This window comes from Rhineura floridana, chromosome 1, assembly GCF_030035675.1.
Source record: "Rhineura floridana isolate rRhiFlo1 chromosome 1, rRhiFlo1.hap2, whole genome shotgun sequence".
Taxonomy (NCBI): domain Eukaryota; kingdom Metazoa; phylum Chordata; class Lepidosauria; order Squamata; family Rhineuridae; genus Rhineura; species Rhineura floridana.
The window spans coordinates 236633625-236654865 of NC_084480.1; the positions used below are offsets into that span (position 1 = coordinate 236633625).

General features: G+C 48.8%; 1 protein-coding gene across 2 annotated transcripts in view; it reads left to right on the forward strand.

Annotated features, from left to right (window-relative positions):
- SPIRE1 (spire type actin nucleation factor 1) overlaps positions 1–21241 on the forward strand; it is a 160885-nt gene that overhangs the window by 10051 nt on the left and 129593 nt on the right. For both annotated transcript variants that reach the window (XM_061594984.1, XM_061594991.1), the window contains exon 2: positions 18735–18769. In XM_061594984.1, the coding sequence (XP_061450968.1) occupies positions 18735–18769 (35 nt within the window). The remainder of the gene's footprint in view (positions 1–18734; positions 18770–21241) is intronic.

Sequence of the window (21241 nt, forward strand, 5' to 3'; positions counted from 1 at the left end):
AGCATAATGTCAGACATATACTGTCATAACTTCCTGAAAAGTGGGAAAAATAAAAGCATGGCTAGAATTGCAGTACACTAAAAAAAGTGACAAGCAAGACTTACAGTGTTGTAATTTTAAAACATTTTTTAAACTTTGAAATTAATGGAGTCCACAAATCTGCTCATCATGGAGACAGTCCCTTCTTTTTTCTTTTGCTCCTTCCATGCCCAACTAGGCATTAGATTGTGTGGCACCTAATTGGTCATCCTCCTCTCAGCTGTCGCTCAGCATATGAAACCTCTCTCTTCACAGTCCCTTTCAGCACTTGGCAATCTTAGTGCATGAGGCATAGCTGTCATTCACCAGTGCATCCCTACCCCACCTTGGATAGCATGATGAACCTTGACAAACCTTCTGACTTCTGGCTGATCATTTCTTAGCCTAACCTACCTTCACAGGGTTGTTATGAACATACTCTATTTTTCTTCAGATTGTGCAAATCCTTCATCTTTTGATAACGATTTCTATGGAGGAGAACGTTTAGGACGGTTTTAGTAATTTTTTGTGAGGATGAAAGGGAGAATCAATCATACATGCCATCCGGAATGCCTTGCAGAAAGAGATGAATGAAAGTGTAATAATTAATAAAATAAATAAAAGGGAGGAAGTGGCTACTTCAGAGACAGGCAGAAGCATCAGCAATGAAACCCACCCATTAGCTCCAACCACAGGAGGACAGGAGTGGTCAAGGTTTTTGGACAGGGTACTGCACTTCAGATAATGCCTCACAGCATGATATAGATAATCCCCCACAGTTCTCAGCTTGAAGCTGAGGCGAGTATTGGGGGATTGTCCCTAGCTTATCATAGAATAGTAGAGTTGGAAAGGGCCTACAAGGCCATCGAGTCCAACCCCCTGCTCAATGCAGGAATCCAAATCAAAGCATTCCCGACAGATGGCTGTCCAGCTGCCTCTTGAATGCCTCCAGTGTCAGAGAGCCCACTACCTCTCTAGGTAATTGTTCCATTGCCGTATGGCTCTAACAGTTAGGAAGTTTTTCCTGATGTCCAGTCGAAATCTGGCTTCCTGCAACTTGAGCCCATTATTCCGTGTCCTGCACTCTGGGACGATTGAGAAGAGATCCTGGTCCTCCTCTACGTGACAACCTTTCATGTACTTGAAGAGTGCTATCATATCTCCCCTCAGTCTTCTCTTCTTCAGGCTAAACATGCCCAGTTCTTTCAGTCTCTCCTCATAGGGCTTTGTTTCCAGTCCCCTGATCATCTTTGTTGCCCTCCTCTGAACCCGTTCCAGTTTGTCTGCATCCTTCTTGAAGTGCGGAGACCAGAACTGTACTCAAGATGAGGCCTAACCAGTGCTGAATAGAGGGAAACTAGTACTTCATGCGATTTGGAAACTATACTTCTGTTAATGCAGCCTAATATAGCATTTGCCTTTTTTGCAGCCACATCACACTGTTGGCTCATATTCAGCTTGTGATCAACGACAATTCCAAGATCCTTCTCACATGTTGTACTGCTGAGCCAAGTATCCCCCATCTTATAACTGTGCATTTGGTTCCTTTTTCCTAAGTGTAGAACTTTGCATTTATCCCTGTTGAATTTCATTCTGTTGTTTTCAGCCCAGTGCTCCAGCCTATCAAGGTCCCTTTGAATTTTGTTTCTGTCTTCCACGGTATTAGCTATGCCCCCCAACTTTGTATCATCTGAAAATTTGATAAGAATGCTTTGTACCTCCTCATCCAAGCCGTTAGTAAAAATGTTAAAGAGCACTGGGCCCAGGACCGAGCTCTGTGGTATCCCACTCGTTACTTCTGCCCAGTTTGAGAAGGAACCATTGATAAGCACTCTTTGAGTACGATTCTGGAGCCAACTGTGGATCCATCTGACAGTTGTTTCATCCAGCCCATATTTAGCTACCTTGCTAATCAGAATATCATGGGGCACGTTGTCAAAAGCTTTACTGAATGCGAGATATATCTACAGCATTCCCACAGTCTACAAGGGAGATTACCTGATCAAAACATGAGATAAGGTTAGTTTGGCAGGATTTGTTCTTCATAAATCGATGTTGGCTCGTAGTAATCACTGCATTGCTTTCAAGGTGCTTACAGATTGACTGCTTTATAATCTGCTCCAGAATTTTTCCAGGGATTGATGTTAGGCTGACTGGTCTGTAGTTCCCCGGTTCCTCCTTCTTGCCCTTTTTGAAGATAGGGACAATGTTAGCTCTCCTCCAGTCATCCGGCACTTCCCCAGTCCTCCATGATTTCGCAAAGATGATAGACAGCGGTTTGGAGAGTTCTTCAGCCAGTTCCTTCAATACTCTAGGATGCAGTTTATCGGGCTCTGGAGATTTGAACTCGTTCGAAGTGATTAGGTATTCCTTGACCATTTGTCTATCAGTCTCAAGCTCCAATCCTGCCCCTTCCACTTCATGTTTCCTGGGAGGGTCACAGATCCTTTTTTGGGATAAGACTGTCAGCTTTACACTGCATCAGCAGTGTCAGTGGGGGCTGGAAATTCCTGGGTCTTTGGCAGGGAAGGAAAGTCCTTAGCCAGCAGTCGGGTTGTAAATCTGCCAGGCCTATCCGAAGCGTACTTGCCGAGTCAGAAGTCAAGAAGCGAGGTCAGTGGAGGTCCGGGATCAATTGCCAAGGAGGTCAGTCAAAGAGATGCTGCAGGGAAACTAGGTCTACACAAAGCCACGCCTGACGTTGCAGTCAGCAACAAGCTGCAGCCAAGGTGTGCCTTATAAAGAGCAGGATGGAGAGCAGGTGTGAGCCCTCAGCGTTTGGGCCTTAAGGAGACAGGCCTGCCTCTCTTCTGCCTGACCTTCTGCTGTCTACGTTCTGCCGGTGAGGGGGGAGTATCCTGTTCACTGTCTGTGTCTGGCTGCAGGGCCTCTGCTGTCCCTGGGGTGCTCTGCAGCTGAGGGGCAGAAGGAGCTGGATTCTCAGGAGGCTCCTCCGTGTCTCCTGCTGCTCCTGGGTCTGCTGCTGTTACTCCCGAGTCGTCCTCATCTGAGGAGTCCTCTGACGGGGCCATGACACTATGCCCCGCCCCACGACCAAACCTCCGCCTCCCACCGGGGCCCGGCTTATCCGGGTAGCGCTGGTGGAAGCGCCGGACCAGACGAGGGGCATGCACCTGTGCCGCATCTTCCCATGAGCGTTCCTCAGGGCCGTACCACTGCCAGTCTATGAGGTACTGGAGGCGGCCCCGAAGCCTCCGGGAGTCCAGGATCTGCGCCACTTCGACTTGCTCTTCCCCGTTGACTTGTATCGGTGGTGGGGGCCGTGGTTGACTACCCAAGGGGTGAGGCGGGAGAGCGGGAGTCAGCAGTGATCTATGGAAGACAGGGTGAATGCGGAAGGAGGCAGGGAGTTGGAGCCGGAACGCCACCGGGTTAATTTGCTGGGTGATCCGGAAGGGACCTGCATTCCGAGCCAGACAGCCATTGCGAACGCAGGAATTTGGTTGAGAGCCATACCCGGTCGCCTACCTTCAGCGGCGGGTCTGGTTGGTGGTGGCGGTCAGCAAAGCGCTTATACGTGTCCTTGGCCTGCTCCAGCTGCTCCTTCAGGACTGCCTGCAGGGCTTGCAACTCCTGCAGCATGACATCCGCAGCGGGGGGTCGCACTGAGGGGAAGAATCGGGGGTGGTAGCTGTAAGAGGCAAAGAACGGGGTCTGGCGCGTGGAGGCATGCACGGAGTTATTATACGCGAACTCCGCCAGCGGTAACAGATCCACCCAATTGTCCTGTTGGAAGCAGGTGTAACACCGCAGGTATTGTTCGACGGTGGCGTTGGTACGTTCTGTTTGTCCATCTGATTGAGGGTGGTGGGCGGAGGACAAGTGGATCTGGACGTTCAGGGCCCGAAACAGGGCCTGCCAGAACCGGGCGGTGAACTGGGCTCCTCGGTCAGAGATCAGGTGGTCGGGGAGGCCGTGTAACTGGAAAACCTGGGTCAAGAACAATTGCGCAGTTTCTGGGGCAGAGGGTAGGCCGGCACAGGGGAGGAAATGGGCCATCTTGGTGAACAGGTCTACGACTACGAGGATGGTGGTCATTCCCCGGGAGGCCGCTAAGTCCGTGATAAAATCCAGGGAGACCGAGCGCCAGGGCCCGGGGGGGGTAGGCAGTGGGAGCAGGAGCCCCGGGGGCTTGCCGGGGTGGCTCTTGGCTCGCTGGCAGGTATCACAGGCCGCTACATAGTCCTTGACGTCCGCTTGGACCCGGGGCCACCAGAAATCCCGTAGGACCAGGTGGAGGGTTTTATATGTTCCAAAATGCCCTGCCGGCTGGCTGTCATGGCAGAGGTAGAGCACCTCTCCCCGCAGAGCTCCCGGGGGAACGTACAACCGGTTCCGGTGATACAAGAGGCCCTGCTGCAAGGAAAAGGGGCTGTCCCGGGCGAGCATCCCTGACTGGAGCTCTCGCTGCTGGGCCAGTGCGTAGGGGTCCTTTTGCTGCTGTTCCTGCACCCGGTCCAGGAGGGGTTGTGGCTGGTGGGTAGCGGCGAAGAATTGGGCGAAGGGGGCGATCGACCTGCTCGGCTCGGTATTCTGGCTTGCGAGAGAGCGCGTCTGCTAGGGTGTTTCGGCGGCCAGGGAGGTAGGTGACCGTGAACTGGAACCGGGAGAAAAACAGGGACCACCGGATCTGGCGTTGGTTCAGCCGTCGGGCGCTTTGCAGGTGCTCCAGGTTTCGGTGGTCCGTTCGTACCTGGACCGGATGGCGTGCCCCTTCCAGGAGATGACGCCAGGTCTCGAAGGCTACTTTGATGGCCAGTAACTCCTTCTCCCAAATGGTGTAGTTCTGTTCCAAAGCGTTGAGTTTCCAGGAGTGGAACGCACAGGGGAGCAGGGACTGCTTGCTCCCCACCGGCTGAAGTAGGACCGCTGCCACTGCCTTATCCGATGCATCGGCCTCCACTATGTAAGGTCGGGTAGGGTCGGGTTGCTGGAGGATGGGTTCAGATGTAAAGGCGTGTTGGAGGCGCCGGAAGGCCTGTTGAGCGGCCTCGGTCCAAACAAACTTCTCTTTGCCTCGAAGCAGGTCTGAGATGGGCGTGGTGGGTTTGGAGAAGTGGGAGATGAACCTGCGGTAATAGTTGGCGAAGCCCAAGAAGCGCTGCACATCTTTGGGGCTTTGCGGAGCTGCCCAGTGGAGGATGGTCTCAATTTTGGCGGGGTCCATCTGGATACCCGAGGGCGAGATCCGATGGCCTAGGAAATCCACGGTCGTGAGGTCAAAGGCGCATTTTTCGAGCTTGGCGAAGAGGCGGTGCTCCAGCAGGCGCTGCAGCACCGCCCGAACGTGCTCCTTATGTTCCGAGGGGTTCCGCGAGTAGATCAGGTTGTCATCCAAGTAGATCACCAGGAAGCGGTCTAGGAGGTCCCGGAAGATGTCGTTCATGAAGTGCTGGAAGACGGCAGGGACGTTGCACAAGCCAAACGGCATCACGGTGTACTCAAAGTGCCCATAAAGGGTGCGGAAGGCCGTCTTCCACTCATCGCCCTCCCGCATACGCATCAGGTTGTAGGCCCCTCTCAGGTCTAGTTTGGTGAAAATGCGAGCACCCCGCAGCCGCTCTAACAGTTCTGGGATCAGGGGCAGAGGGTAGCGATTCCGAACTGTAATCTGGTTGAGGGCGCGGTAGTCATTGCACAGCCGGAGTTCCCCACATTTCTTTTTGACAAAGAGGACAGGGGCGGCTGCAGGGGACGTGGAAGGGCGAATGAACCCTCGGCGCAGGTTCTTGTCGAGGAACCCTCTGAGGGCTGTCAGTTCGGGTTCTGATAGGGAATAAAGCCGGCCCACGGGAATCTTGGCTCCGGGGAGCAGATCAATGGGACAGTCGTAAGGACGATGGGGCGGCAACTGGTCTGCCTCTTGCTTCCCAAACACATCCGCGAACTCCCGGTACTGTTCCGGTAAGGCCTCTGGCACGGAGCTTGCCTCCCGGGTCATCCGGATGCGCTCCTTCGGCCTCCAGCAGTTGACTTGGCAGTAGGGGGATCCGAGGGTCAGTCAGCCCGTGGACCACTGGATGATGGGGTCATGCCGCTGGAGCCATGCCAGGCCCAGCACGACCGGGAAGTGGGGTGCGGCAGCCAGGTAGAACTGGAGGCTTTCCTCGTGCTCCCCCAGGGCCATGTCGAGCGGCACTGTCTCCTGTACTACAGGGCCTGAGGTGAGAAGCCGGCCATCAATAGTCTCCACCAGGAGGGGGCGGTGAATGGGTTGACTAGGAACCCGGTGGAGCTTGGCAAAGGACACGTCCATAAAATTGCTGGTGGATCCCGAGTCCAGCATGGCGGGTACTTGTAGGGTCCCCCTTCCGGGGACTGTCAGTGCGATAAACACGGTCAGATGCTTGGGCGGTGAGGAACTGAGGTGGCAGGCCCCTTGAACCATGAGGTTGCCCCGGCTCAGGGGCCTGTGAAGGCCGGGGCATGGGTGTTTCCCGAGGCAGGGGCTGTGGGTCGTTTCGCGGAACACTGGGCTGCAAAATATCCCGGGGCCCCGCAATACAGGCAGAGGCCCTGTTGCCGGCATCGCAGCTTTTTGGCCGCAGAGAGACGTGGCTGAGCCCCTCCCAGCTGCATCGGTTCTGCCGGGGGTGTAGGGTCCTTGCCGACAGGTTCCAAGGGCCCAGCCACTGGGGCTGATGCTCTGTAGACTGGCCGGGGTCGGTTGGCAGCACGCCTGCTTTCCAGCCTCCCGTCAATCTGGAGACACAGGCGTATGAGGGCTTGCAGGGTTCCAGGGCGCTCCACCCTAGCTAGCTCATCCAGGAGCTCATCCGACAGCCCTTCCTGAAACTGGTCCATGAGAGCGGCTTCGTTCCAGCCCAGGGTTTGTTGCAATAGACGAAAGTCTGTTACGTATTCCCCCAAGAGGCGTTGGCCTTGCCGCAGCCTGCGTATCCGGCGGTTGGCTGTGGCAGATTGGACTGGGTCCTCGAACATAGCCTTCAGTTCTCTGGTGAAGGCGGCGAGGTCGTTGAGCACGGGGCTCCGCTCGAGGAGCAGGGGCGTGGCCCATCTAGCTGCCGCCCCGGTGCAGAGGTTAATCAAGAATCCCACCCGGGTCTTATCATCTGGGAAGGCCTCTGGGCATAACTCCATGAAGAGCTGGGCCTGGGCCAAGAAAGCTGAGAGCTGGTCGGAAGCCCCAGTAAATTTCTCTGGGAGAGTCACAGGGCACTTGGCTCTCCCTGTAGGGAGAGGGGGTGGGGCTGCTGCTAGCTGGGTTTGCAAGCCTTGGACGGCCAACAGCAGCTGGTCTACTTGTGAGCGCAGGAGCAAGTTTTCCTGCTGGAGTTGCTCCATGGTCAGCACTTCCCCCACTCCTTTGTTGCCTGCTTTGTTTGGGCTGACTGAAAACTGTCAGCTTTACACTGCATCAGCAGTGTCAGGGGGGGCTGGAAATTCCTGGGTCTTTGGCAGGGAAGGAAAGTCCTTAGCCAGCAGTCGGGTTGTAAATCTGCCAGGCCTATCCGAAGCGTACTTGCCGAGTCAGAAGTCCAGAAGCGAGGTCAGTGGAGGTCCGGGATCAATTGCCAAGGAGATCAGTCAAAGAGATGCTGCAGGGAAACTAGGTCTACACAAAGCCACGCCTGACGTTGCAGTCAGCGACAAGCTGCAGCCAAGGTGTGCCTTATAAAGAGCAGGATGGAGAGCAGGTGTGAGCCCTCAGCGTTTGGGCCTTAAGGAGACAGGCCTGCCTCTCTTCTGCCTGACCTTCTGCTGTCTACGTTCTGCCGGTGAGGGGGGAGTATCCTGTTCACTGTCTGTGTCTGGCTGCAGGGCCTCTGCTGTCCCTGGGGTGCTCTGCAGCTGAGGGGCAGAAGGAGCTGGATTCTCAGGAGGCTCCTCTGTGTCTCCTGCTGCTCCTGGGTCTGCTGCTGTTACTCCCGAGTCGTCCTCATCTGAGGAGTCCTCTGACGGGGCCATGACAAAGACTGAGCCAAAGTAGGAATTGAGCACTTCTGCCTTTTCTTTGTCATCTGTTATCATTTTGCCATCCTCATTGAGTAGCTGTGCCACCATTTCTTTTCTCTGTCTTTTACTATGGACGTACATGAAGAAAGGTTTTTTGTTGCTTTTAGCATTCCTCACTAGCCTCAGCTCATTCTCAGCTTTAGCCTTCCTGACACCATCCTGGCAATTCTGTGATACCTGCCTGTACTCTTCCTTTGTGGCCTGGCCTTCTTTCCACTTCCTGTATGTGTCCTTTTTTGTTTTCAAGTCATCTCTAAGCTTTTTGTGAAGCCACATTGGCTTCTTCTGTTGTTTCCCCCTTTTTTTCCTTGTTGGAATTGCTTGCCATTGCACTTTTCGAATTTCCTTTTTTAGAAACTCCCACCCATCTTGAACTCCTTTTCTCATTAGGGTGGCTTGCCATGGAACTGTACTTACAATTGTTCTGAATTTATTAAAATCAGCTTTCCTGAAATCCAGGGTGCGCATATGGCTACTCTCAGCTTTCGCTTCTGTTAAAATCAAGAATTCAAGTATGGTGTGGTCACTTTCCCCCACAGTTCCCGTAACTGCCACTTCATCCACCAAACCATCTCTATTGGTTAGAATCAAGTCCTCTGGTTGCTTCCTCCACTTTCTGTAGGAGGAAGTTATCTCCAACACAAGTCAGAAATTTCTTGGAGGGGCCGTGTCGGGAGGCAGAGTTGGGGTCCGGGGGGTTGGAAGAAGGGGATTCAGACGGATGGCAGGGAGGAGGGGGAGCAACTTCGCCTGAGTGGAGCAAAGACGAAACAGAGGAAATGCCAGAGATAGGGTTGCTTAGCAACGGAGAGCCTGAGAGCTTTGGAGTTTCAGAATCGTCCCTGGACATTCCCACGCCTCCCCTTCCCCGAGGCTCAGAACAGGAGGGAGAAGAGGGAGGGCTGCCCAAGGCAGAAAAGCCGCGAGGCAGTTTACCATCAGCCCCCCCATCCCCCATACTGGAATCGGAAACTTCAGAAGAGGAGGGGCCGATGCTTCCCCCTTCGCCGCGCACACGAAGACATCTGAAAAGACAAGAGAGAAGGAGGGGAAGGCGGGTAGTACCTGAGGGGCAGTTAAGGAGGAGCGAAAGGTTGCACGCCCGTTTGGCCCCTTCTTAAAGAACAAGCGGGAAGCAGCTCCTTGCTCTGTCAACTTTCTCTCAATGCTGCAGGACCTGTATTTCTGTACTGCTTCATGAGAAGACGCAGTCTTTGTTTGGACATTACTCTAATAAAAACTGAATTACTTACAACCCCTGGTCTGGTTCCTGAGTGTCATCCTGGGCCTGACAGCTTGACAGAGCCACCTCAATCACCCTCAACACTCTTTTCACTTGACTGGGACAAGATGTCAAAGGGAGCAGGGGGGGAACGAACCCCACTTCCGAGACGGAAGAAGTGAAACTTTTGAGGACTAAGGTAGCTGATTTGCAGACTGATGTCCAAGCCCTGCTAGCAGCCGTCAAGGCGTTGAAAACGGATAATCAAGCCTTGAAGACCACGATAGACCAGATGCGAACAGCCCCTCCAGTTGCCGCAGTAAAGGTTCCCATTGGATTGCCCCCCAAATATGCGGGACAGAGTGATCAGTTGGCAACTTTCGTGGCTCAATGTGAATTATATCTGGATGTCAGGCACACAGAATTTCCAGACGATGGGGCTAAAGTCGCCTTCGTGATTAGCCTTCTGGAGGGAGAAGCTGCAAAATGGGTGACTCCATATCTGGTGAGAAAGGATACTGTCTTAAGAAGATACAGAGGATTTATACAGGAGATGACCGAGATGTTTCAAGACCCGCAAAGAGCTGAAACAGTAGCGTGGCCCCTAGGCGCTCTGAAGCAAGCTAAAGGGACTGTTTCCGAGTACACTAACGCTTTTAAAATTTTGTCCCAGGAAATGGGTTATAATGATGCCGCTTTGATGTTTATGTACCAGAGTGGATTAAATGCTGAAATCCTGGATGAGCTGGCTAGGACCACCCCTCCCATCGACCTGCCAGGGCTAATCCGGCTATGCCTACAGATAGATCACCGGATGGAAGGAAGACGCCTGGAAAAGAAGCAGGAGGTCCCGAGATACTCAGCCTCGGCATCCCGCAGCAAGGCCCTTTCCACTGCAGGGGCGGCAGGTAATGCAACTGAGGGACAAGGAGGGGCTAGGCCAAGATTGTCAGAAGAAGAAAAGGAAAGACGACGTCGAGAACGTTTATGCTTTTATTGTTCAAGACCGGGCCATGTGGCCAGAGACTGTGGACTGAAAGGGGGGAAAGCTGAGCCGTCGGGAAACTAGAACACCCAGTCCACGTGCAGGCCGGTGGACTGGGGGCCGCGTTGTATAAAGGCCCTCCAACAATCCAACCTCCCTCAAAAGGGGTGTTGGTCTTACCTATTCGGATTACAACTTCCAGAGGAGTGGTGTTTAATTCTACTGCCTTGATTGACAGTGGAGCCTCCACAAATTTTATTGATGCAAAGCTAGCCAAGCGTCATGGAATTTCCCGGTGGAAACTGGACGCTCCCCTATCTGTGGAGACCATCGATGGGAGACCCCTGAAGTCAGGAGGGGTGACACAGGCCACGGAGGAAGTGAAACTTCAAATCCCTGGGCATGAAGAGTTCATTTCGCTATACGTGTCAGATCTCTCGAACTTTGAGGTGATTCTGGGAATGCCCTGGCTAGCAAAGCACGAACCCAAGATAAGTTGGAAGGAGGCGGTGGTGTGGTTCACCTCACAGTATTGTCAGGAGAACTGTCAACCCGAAGAAATCAAGAACACCTTGGCGGCGGCAGCGCAGGAGAGCGAGCAAGTGACCCTGCCGCTGAAGTATGAGGAATTCAAAGATGTATTTGATGAAAAAGAGGCAGAGACTCTACCCCCCCCACCACCCTTACGACTGTGCGATTGATCTCGTGCCAGGAGCCAGCATCCCATCGGGGAAAATTTACTCGCTCACAGAGACTGAGAGGGAGGCCCTGAAGGAATTTCTGGATAAAAACCTGAGGCGAGGATTCATACGTCCCTCACAGTCCCCTGCTGGAGCGCCACTATTGTTTGTGAAAAAGAAAGGGGGGAAACTCAGACCTTGTAATGACTATCGCGCATTGAACCAGATCACCATCCCTAACAGCTACCCGCTGCCCCTGATTTCAGAGCTGCTAGACCGACTGCGCTCCGCAAAAGTCTTCACGAAGCTGGATTTGAGGGGAGCGTACAATCTGATCAGAATGAAGGAGGGAGATGAATGGAAAACGGGATTCTTGACCGCTTATGGTCAATTTGAGTACCTGGTCATGCCATTCGGGCTTTGTGGAAGTCCAGGAGGTTTTCAAACGTTCATGAACGACGTGTTTAGAGACCTGTTGGACACGTATGTAATCTGTTACTTAGATGATATCCTGGTGTTCTCAAAGAACCAAGAAGACCATGATCAGCATGTGAAAACGGTGCTGAAGAGACTGAGAGAGAATCTCTTGTATGCTAAGTTAGAGAAATGTGGATTTGACCTCAAGTCTTTGGACTTCCTTGGGTACCGAATCTCAGCGGAAGGAGTGGAGATGGACCCAGGGAAAGTAAGTTGTATATTGGACTGGGGCCTGCCTGTTACCGAAAAGGATGTACAACGGTTTCTAGGGTTTGCCAATTATTACAGAAAGTTCATTCCAGGGTTTTCCAAATTAACAGCTCCTCTGACTGACTGTTTAAGGGGGAAGAAGAAGTTTCAATGGACAGAGAATGCCACCCAGGCCTTTGAGGAGCTGAAGAGAAGGTTCGCTTCCGAGCCCATTCTGCGCTTTGCTGACCCGACCCGCCGTTTCATCGTGGAAGCAGATGCTTCAGATTTTGCTATCGGGGAGGTCCTTCTGCAATTAGACCGAGAAGGAAACGAGCTGCACCCCTGCGCGTACTTCTCTAGGAAGTTAAAGCCAGCAGAGAAGAATTACACAGTATGGGAGAAGGAGCTGCTGGCCATCAAGGATTCTTTTGACAACTGGAGACAATACCTAGAGGGGGCCCCTCATCAGATTGAAGTGCGCTCCGACCACAAGAATCTGGAAAGCCTCCAAACAGCCAGAAAGCTGAACCAGAGACAGATAAGATGTTCCCAGTTCTTCACTAGATTCAACTTCAAGATTATTTATCATGCCCAAGCCAAAAACCAGAGAGCAGATGCCTTATCCAGACAGCCACAATTCAAAGAAAGTGAATCAGATGACCAGCCTCAGTATGTGATTCCGCCAGAGAAATTAACGTTGGGATCGTGTCAGCCTTCATGGGAAGAGGAACTCAAAAAGGCACAACAAGAAGATGTAGACATGCTAAGATATAGGCAGGAGACTGGACAAGATCAAGACTCAGAAGTAACTTTCCACTGGAGGGATGGACTGTTATGGTTCAAAACAGCCAGATATGTGCCAGAAAGGGAATTAAGGCTCAGAATCCTACGCCAGTGCCATGATTCCGTCACGGCGGGACACTTTGGGATTTACAAAACCATTCAGAACGTGGCCAAGGACTTTTGTTGTCCTAAAATGTGTAGGGATATTGAAAACTATGTAAAGTCCTGCTCTGTCTGTATGTGGACAAAAACACAAACAGGAAAACCAGCAGGACTGTTACAACCGTTACCTGTCCCACACGAATCCTGGAAGGACCTATCCATAGATTTTATAACTGATTTACCCAAGTCCCAAGGAATGACAGCCATTCTAGTAGTGGTAGATTTACTCACCAAAATGGCGCATTTTCTTCCTTGTGCAGGGGCCTTAGAGGCTAAAGAAATGGCCAAGTTATTCATCAAAGAAGTCTACCGGCTGCATGGGTTGCCAAACAGTGTAGTCTCGGACCGAGGAACTCAGTTCACAGCCAAATTTTGGAGAGCCATGTGGAAACAGCTGCAGACGGAGTTAAAACTCTCCTCCGCCCATCACCCCCAGACAGACGGCCAGACGGAACGCGTGAACGCCGTTTTGGAAAGATATTTACGTAGTTATGTGTCCTATCAACAGACTGATTGGGTATCATATTTGCATTTTGCAGAGTTTGCCTACAACTCCCTGCATTCCAGCACTCAACAAACCCCGTTTTTCGCTGATTATGGATTCCATCCTAAAGTCTTTCCAAGCAGCTCAGACGGTATGCTGGTACCGGCGGCAGAGAACTTTCTTAGGGAATTGCAGGCGGCGCAACAGACGTTGAAACAACAGTTAAACGAAGCCAAAACGGAGTACAAGCGAGTTGCTGACCTGCACAGGAAAGAGCCCCCCCCCCCTGCAGCCGGGAGATCGGGTCTGGCTGTCCACCCGCTTCCTCCAAATGCCAGGTAAATGTAGAAAATTACAAGACAAGAGGGTGGGTCCTTTTGAAATAGAAACTCAAATTAATCCCGTGGCGTACCGACTGAAGCTACCTGACACGTTTAAAATACATCCTGTGTTTCATCGATCCCTGTTAACAAAAGCCGCCCCTCCCAGCGAGTTACGGCCGGAGGAGCCTCCCGGAGCTCCGCTCCTGGTAAATGAGCAAACTGAGTTTGAAGTTGGGGAAATACTAGACTCCAGAATAAGACGCCGCAAGTTGCAGTACTTGATTCACTGGAAAGGCTATGGACCAGCTGATAGATCATGGGAAGATGAAGTTGACGTGCATGCTCCAGACTTGGTAAAACTTTTCCATCAACGTTTTCCCCACCGCCCCAAGTCAGCAAAAGGGGGGGGCAGCTTGGGAGAGGGGATGATGTTGGGAGGCAGAGTTGGGGTCCCAGGGGGTTGGAAGAAGGGGATTCAGATGGATGGCAGGGAGGAGGGGGAGCAACTTCGCCCAAGTGGAGCGAAGACGAAACAGAGGAAATGCCAGAGATAGGGTTGCTTAGCAACGGAGAGCCTGAGAGCTTTGGAGTTTCAGAATCGTCCCTGGACATTCCCACGCCTCCCCTTCTCCGAGGCTCAGAACAGGAGGGAGAAGAGGGAGGGCTGCCCAAGGCAGAAAAGCCGCGAGGCAGTTTACCATCAGCCCCCCCATCCCCCATACTGGAATCGGAAACTTCAGAAGAGGAGGGGCCGATGCTTCCCCCTTCGCCGCGCACACAAAGACATCTGAAAAGACAAGAGAGAAGGGGGGAAGGCGGGTAGTACCTGAGGGGCAGTTAAGGAGGAGCGAAAGGTTGCACGCCCGTTTGGCCCCTTCTTAAAGAACAAGCGGGAAGCAGCTCCTTGCTCTGTCAACTTTCTCTCAATGCCGCAGGACCTGTATTTCTGTACTGCTTCATGAGAAGACGCAGTCTTTGTTTGGACATTACTCTAATAAAAACTGAATTACTTACAACCCCTGGTCTGGTTCCTGAGTCTCATCCTCGGCCTGACAGGCCGTGTTTGGCAGAATTTGTCTCCCAAAAGATATTGGGATAATTGAAATCCCCCATTACTACTACATCATGCCTCCTCGGAACATTGGCAATTTGCTTTTCAAAATTTACATTCTCATCTTCTCCTTGATTGGGTGGTTGGTAGTAGACTCCAAGCACCACATTCCTTTTATTACTTGCCCCATTAATTTTAATCCAGATACTCTAGGTGAAGCTACCAAGCTCATCTTCCTGTATTTCTGTGCAGGGATATATATTTTTAACATATAGCGCAACTCCACCTCCCTTTTTATTCCTTCTGTTCTTCTTGAACAAGTTGTATCCTTCAATTGCTGTATTCCAGTCATGGGAGTCAACCCACCAAGTTTCAGTTATACCTATCAGGTCGTAATTGCCCTCCTGTATTAAGAGTTCAAGTTCGTCCTGCTTGTTTCCCATGCTCTGCGCATTAGTATACAGACATTGAAGACCATGTGATTTATGGCTTGGCTTCCTTACTACATTTTTCTGAGGGCTGTTACTGGGCCCTATTAGAGCCGATCTATTTGGTCCCGCTACTGTGCATAAGCCTTCATCAGTTGTTACCACCAAGTTTACGACTCCCTTCCCTCTAGGATTCAGTTTAAAGCCCTCCTGATGAACTTCTCCATGCTGTGGCCGAACACATTCTTCCCAGTCCTTGTGAGATGCAACCCATCACTTGCAAGCAGTCCATCTTCCAGGAACCGTAACCCATGGTCCCAGAATCCAAATCTGTCCCGTCTGCACCACCTTCGTAGCCATTCATTCACACAGAGTATTTTTCTTTCCCTTTCTACCCCTAAGTACTGGAAGGATGGATGAAAAAACTATCTGGGCCCCAAAGTCCTTGAGTTTCCTTCCCAGAGCTTCAAAGTCTGATGTGATTTCTTCATAGCTCTGTTTGGCAGTATCATTTGTTCCCACATGGATGAGGAGAAAGGGATACCTGTCGATGGGCTTGATGAGTGATGGCAACCTTTCTGTCACGTCTCTAATCCGTCCTCCTGGTAGACAGCATACCTGGCGAGTCCATGGATCTTCTCGGCATACTTGGGTTTTGATCCCACACAATAGGGAGTCTCCCATTACTAGTACTCTTCTCCTCTTGTTGTGGGGCGTGTTTTTATTGTCCCTGCTTGATTGAGCTTCAGCCTCTTGCTCGTTGTCGCACGGGGTCTCCTGTAATTCTTCCACTACAGGCTGTCCTCCAGTCTCCTCCTCGAGTGGTTGAAAGCAGTTCCATAGCTCCACTGGTGAAGGGTGTCTTCTAGCTTTTCTGCTCCTAACTGTCACCCTTTCCCACGGAGTTTCCTCCATTTCGTTATTCCTCTCCAAAGCAGTCTCCTCTTCTCCTACCACATGCTGTTGCTCCTCTATCTCCACATCTCTTTGCTGCTGTTGTTCCAGCGTTCTGTCTAAGAACTCTTCATCTTCTCTTATAGTCTTCAGTGTAGCCACCCGCCGTTCCAGGCCTCTCACCTTTTCTTCCAACAGTACCACGAGCTTGCACTTGTTGCACGTGTACACCATGTGGTTCTCAGGCGAGAAAACAAACATGGCACACACCTTGCAAGTCACAACCACTGGAGTATCCTTCCCGTTCATACTCTCTTCTACCTTTTGTTTCTTTCTAACTACTCGTTTTGGAGTGGCCTGTGCTTTGTCCTGTCCTACTTTAGGGTAAACTTGAGAGTCCCACTGGAGAATTAGTAATTTGTTTGTGTTTTTTTTTGGGGGGGGGGGACCTCCCCCTTGACCTCCCCTGTCGAACTCCTTTGTCAAACTCCTGTTTGCCCTCCCTGTTTGCTCGCACTGTTCGCCCGCTCTCTGAAAGCTGGGTTGCTTTTATGTCCTCACCTGCTTTGTGCTGAGCTTGGGAGATACTTGGTTCAAAAGTTCTGTATGACATCAAATAGAAGACAGGAGCAGAGGCAAGGCCAGCATATATTTTGGCAGGCTACTAAGGCCAATCCAGATTTGTAGGGTGACTTTTTTATTTTTATTAATATTTTATTTATTTATACATACATACATATATTCTAAAGCAGAATATAGAGAAAGTTGTAAACTGTTGATTGCTCACTGTGAAATCGTGGAGGATGGGTGAAGTGCAATATGACTGGAACAGGGCTAATGCTGTCCCTATCTTTAAAAGGGGCAAAAGGAAGGAACCTGGGACCTACAGACCAGTTAGTCTGACATCAATCCCTGTGAAAATTCTGGAGCAGATTATAAAACGGTCAATCTGTAACCACCTTGAAAGCAATGCAGTGACTACTAGAAGCCAACATAGATTTGTGAAGAACAAATCCTGCCAACTAACCTTACCTCAGTTTTTGATCGGATAGCCTCCCTGGTAGACTGGGAATGCTGTGGACATGATATATCTCAACTTCAGCCAAGTTGACAACATGCCCCATGATATTCTGACTAGCAAGCTAGCTGAATGGGCTGGATGGAACAACTATCAGGTAGATTCACAGTTGGCTACAGAATCATAACAGTGCTTTTCGATGTTTCCTTTTTAAAGTGGGGGGAGGTAATGAGTGGGGTACTGCAGGGCTAAGTCCAGTGCTGTTCAACATTTTTATTAATGACTTGGATGAGGAGGTGCAGCGAATGCTTATCACATTTGCAGATGATACAAAACTGGGAGGGATAGCTAATACTATACCCTGGAAGACAGGAACAAAATTCAAAGGGATCTTGATAGGCTGGAGTATTGGCCTGAAAACAGTAGAATGAGATTTAACAGGGATAAGTGCAAAGTTATACACCTAGGAAAAAGAAACCAAATGCACAGTTATGAGATGGGGGATACTTGGCTCAGCGATACTACATGTAAGATGGATTTGGAATTGTTACTGATCACAAGCTGAACAGTGTGATGCGACTGCAAAAAAGGCAAATGCTATTTTAGGCTGTATTAACATAAGTATAATTTCCAAATGTCGTCAAGTACTAGTTCCCCTCTGTTTGGCACTGGTTAGGCCTCATCTTGAGTCCAGTACTGGACACCACACTTTAAGAGGGTTGCAGACAAACTGGTTCAGAGGAGGGCAGTGAGGATGATCAAGAGACTGGAAACAAAGCCCTCTGAGGGCTGAAAGAACTGGGCATGCTTATCCTTGGGAAGAGAAGGAATATATGATAGTACTCTTCAAGTACTTGAAAGGTTGTCACATGGGGGGGCAGGAGCTCTTCTCGATCAACCCAAAGTGCAGAGCAGGGAATAATGGGCTCAAGTTACAGTAAGCGAGATTTTGACTGAACAGCAGGAAAAACGTCTTCACTGTCAGAGCGGTATGACAATGGAACCAATTACCTAGGGAGTTGGTGGGCTCTCCAACACTGGAGGTATTCAAGAGGTAGCTAGGCAGCCATCTGTTGGGTATGCTGTAAGGTGGATTCTGCGTTGAGCAGGGGATTGGACTCGATGGCCTTATAGGCCCCTTCCAACTCTACTATTCTATGATTTTCTGACTAATTTGTCAATCAGATTATTTGCAGCTTTTCACTTCCAGGGTTGCTTATTTATGTCAGGGTATGCATATGGGCAGGATGTGTGTGTAATTCAATCCTGCTTACAAATTGTTATCTGATTGAACATAAGGCACGTTCATAGTGTTCTTTTCTCTCTCAATTTTGGGAGAGCATAAACTCATTTTCTAATATTGGGGAAACTCAGACAATGAGCAAGGAACACCCTTGCTGCTCTTAAGAGTAACCTTCTTAAAGTAGAATATTGGATATCTTTCATAGAGTAGATGAAGTTTTTTCAGAATTCACTGAATGACAGACACTATACAAGGTTTTAAAAATATATGTAGCAATGCATCTGTGGCTGTGAAGCCTCACCATGAACAGCACAAGCAGGGCCCTGGTCATTGGCATTTCTCTCTCTAGGAGTGGATTGGAAGGTGCTTTACGATAGGAAGTGTGAAATGATCGGTTCACACAGGCCACCCGAGAAGGGAAGAGGCTGTGCCATTTCCTCTCTTCCAGGTAATAACCTGGATGAAGTGAAAGGATTAGTTTTCCTCCCCTCCCTGAAGATTCGTGTTTTGTACAGGACTCTCAGCAGCACAGCTTCCTCTCTTCTTAGGTACCCGTATAAAGTGAAAGGATCATCTTCCCTGGTCAACTACAACATGCAATGAATAGAGAAAGGCAACAATCCAGGGATGATGGATGTTGCAGTCCACAACATCCAGAGGGCACTAGGTTGGGGGCAGTTGATGCTGAGAATGCACCTGGTATTTTTTAATCTTTTGTTTGAATTGATAATTTCTTTATGAAAAGGTGAAAATAACTGGAGGTTTTTCTATTTCAGGTAAATCAGAGCATTCACGGTGTCCAGAAACAGAGGTAAGAAGAACTTGTAAGAGAGAAAGAGTACGTATGTATAGTTCAGTGAAACTTACACATGGTTTCCCAGATATTTCTGTTAATGCTAGCCTAGTGCTAGCTATTTGCACATATATCCTGGAAGATAGCACTGCCACAGGGGAGAACTGTGCACTCTGTCAGCACACAACCCTTCTGAATACAGAAGAAAGAAAGCATCAAGTAGTGGGATTTTCAAAATTTCAAAATGGAATGACGGGAAGGACTTCCAAGATACATTTTTATTATAGCACTGTGTCCATGGAGTGTCTGTGAGGGTGAAATGGAAATCCCTGGCTTGGGAGAGGGGGGAACAGGTGAATGGAGCCATGTAGAGTCTTTTGGCATCGGACTGGCTGGAACACTGAACAGGAACATTCAACTGCAACATTTTCTTCCAGAGCCTGCCTATTTTGCCATAGATTATTAATATAGAAAGAACAACAGTATGACAAACAGAATTCTCTTTTAGGTTTGTCTTCTTGCACATCAAGTCTAAAATATATTAAATGTTCCTATTGGTATAATTAATATTTAATTTAGTATATCATTTTGCATTTTGTAAGTGCTTTAGGATATTTGTCTTTTCAAAACCCACCTTAGAACAACCTTGCTGTGAGGTAGATCATTATTCCCATTTTGTCTTCTCTAATCCAACAATGCAGAGTGTTCCATATTAAATATATGTTCTGCAGAGATAGAAGTTATGGAATCAAACTTCCTTTTAAAAAACATGTTTAAAGCTTTAAAAAAATCCAAACAGGTTTTAAAATAAAATTAATATTACTTTTAGAAGTTTGAGTACTGCTCAGAACCTGTATTTTTTCTGCTTCTGGGGATGAATAATTAGGGATGATGCACTAGTATTTTAGCAAGCAAGAAAAGAAAACAAAGCTCCAGTTTCTGAGCCTTTAGCAAATAATGCATAGTGTGTCATTGACAATTTGGGATTTTGGATGGCTAGAACAAGCTCAATAGTAATTTGTATCAAAGAAGAATTTAAAGGAGATTTATAAGAGCTTGGTACCAGAGTGACAGCAGCTCCGCATACCACAGAAGTTTCCTGAAAAAAATTTATCTACAACAGGTTGACTTGCACATAAGGAATTGAGGTGATGGAGCAACATTAGGTTTTACTCAGAGTAGACATGTTGAAATTAATGAACTAAGTAATTTTCATTAATTTCAAAGGATTTACTCTGAGTAGGATTAGCATTTGATACAAGCCTTTATTTTTTTTTAAAAATCGGGGAAATTATATGAGGTATGTATTACAATTAGAGTGAACATTGCAAGCCCAACAATTTAACACTTGCAAAGATCATCATCTTCATCTGTTTGTATACCACTTTTTCAAATCAAATCAAATCAAATAACTTTATTACGGTCATAGACCAGCAAGAAAATATACATGTTTAAAATAAACAAGTTGCATTAAAAAAATTCTGACAGACTTTATCTAGGACTAGGTCTAAGTTTTATATAGACTGTGGGGTTATCAGTGTTCTTCTGCAGAGAATGGCGGCAGCACAAAAGCTGGCTACCTTCACTGATACTTGGGGAGTTTTATCAGAAAGAAGGTATTCCACATAAAATGCCTCATCTCTGCCAGGAATATTTTGTAAAATTGGGGTAATTAAAATAGATTGGTGATCGCGATAAAATGAACAGTACAATAAAACATGGCCTACAGTCTCTACAGCCTCCTCCTCACAGGGGCACAAAATTGTGCCCAAAGTGGCTAACAATATATAAAATGAATAACAATTTAAAACATATTAGAAACAATTATAATTAATCAAAAGTACAAAAAATACATTATATAAAACAGTACAAATAAGCTAACCAAATTTCAGTTTACACTAAAAAGCATTGTATAAAACAATACAAATAAGCTAACATAATTAAATAACTGAAACTACACAGAAGAGAAAATGACACCTATACAAAAATGGAAGAACAGCATACAAAATGTCCCTGTGTTTCCAGACAATGCACCTGTATCCAATGATTTGGTTTAACGACTCTGTCTTAACATCGAAGAACCTTACTGGTATTACCCACCTTAGGTAATATAGACAGTCCCACCATGGCTCTCACCCAGAGGGACCTTATATCCACCATTATCATGGCTTTCACCTTACATGGCAGCTAAGAACTTTCCTTCCACACTCTCCCACCAAACAATATCTATCCACCCAGGAGGAGGCCCTAAACAATATCTTAGGGTAGGGCTATATACTTGTGGTGACCTCTGAAGTGGTAATCCAAAAGGAATTTTCATTGCAGGGATACTCCCACCAAAGCAACCACCACCTCTATGGTCCACTTGGAGCTTATTACAAGAAGTCTTACCAAACATTCTCACCAAGATGCAGCAAGGTTTCTCTTCAGCTGATAAGGAAGATGCATTTGCTTTTCTTTTTTTCTTGCTGTGGTCTAGATGCTCCTTCT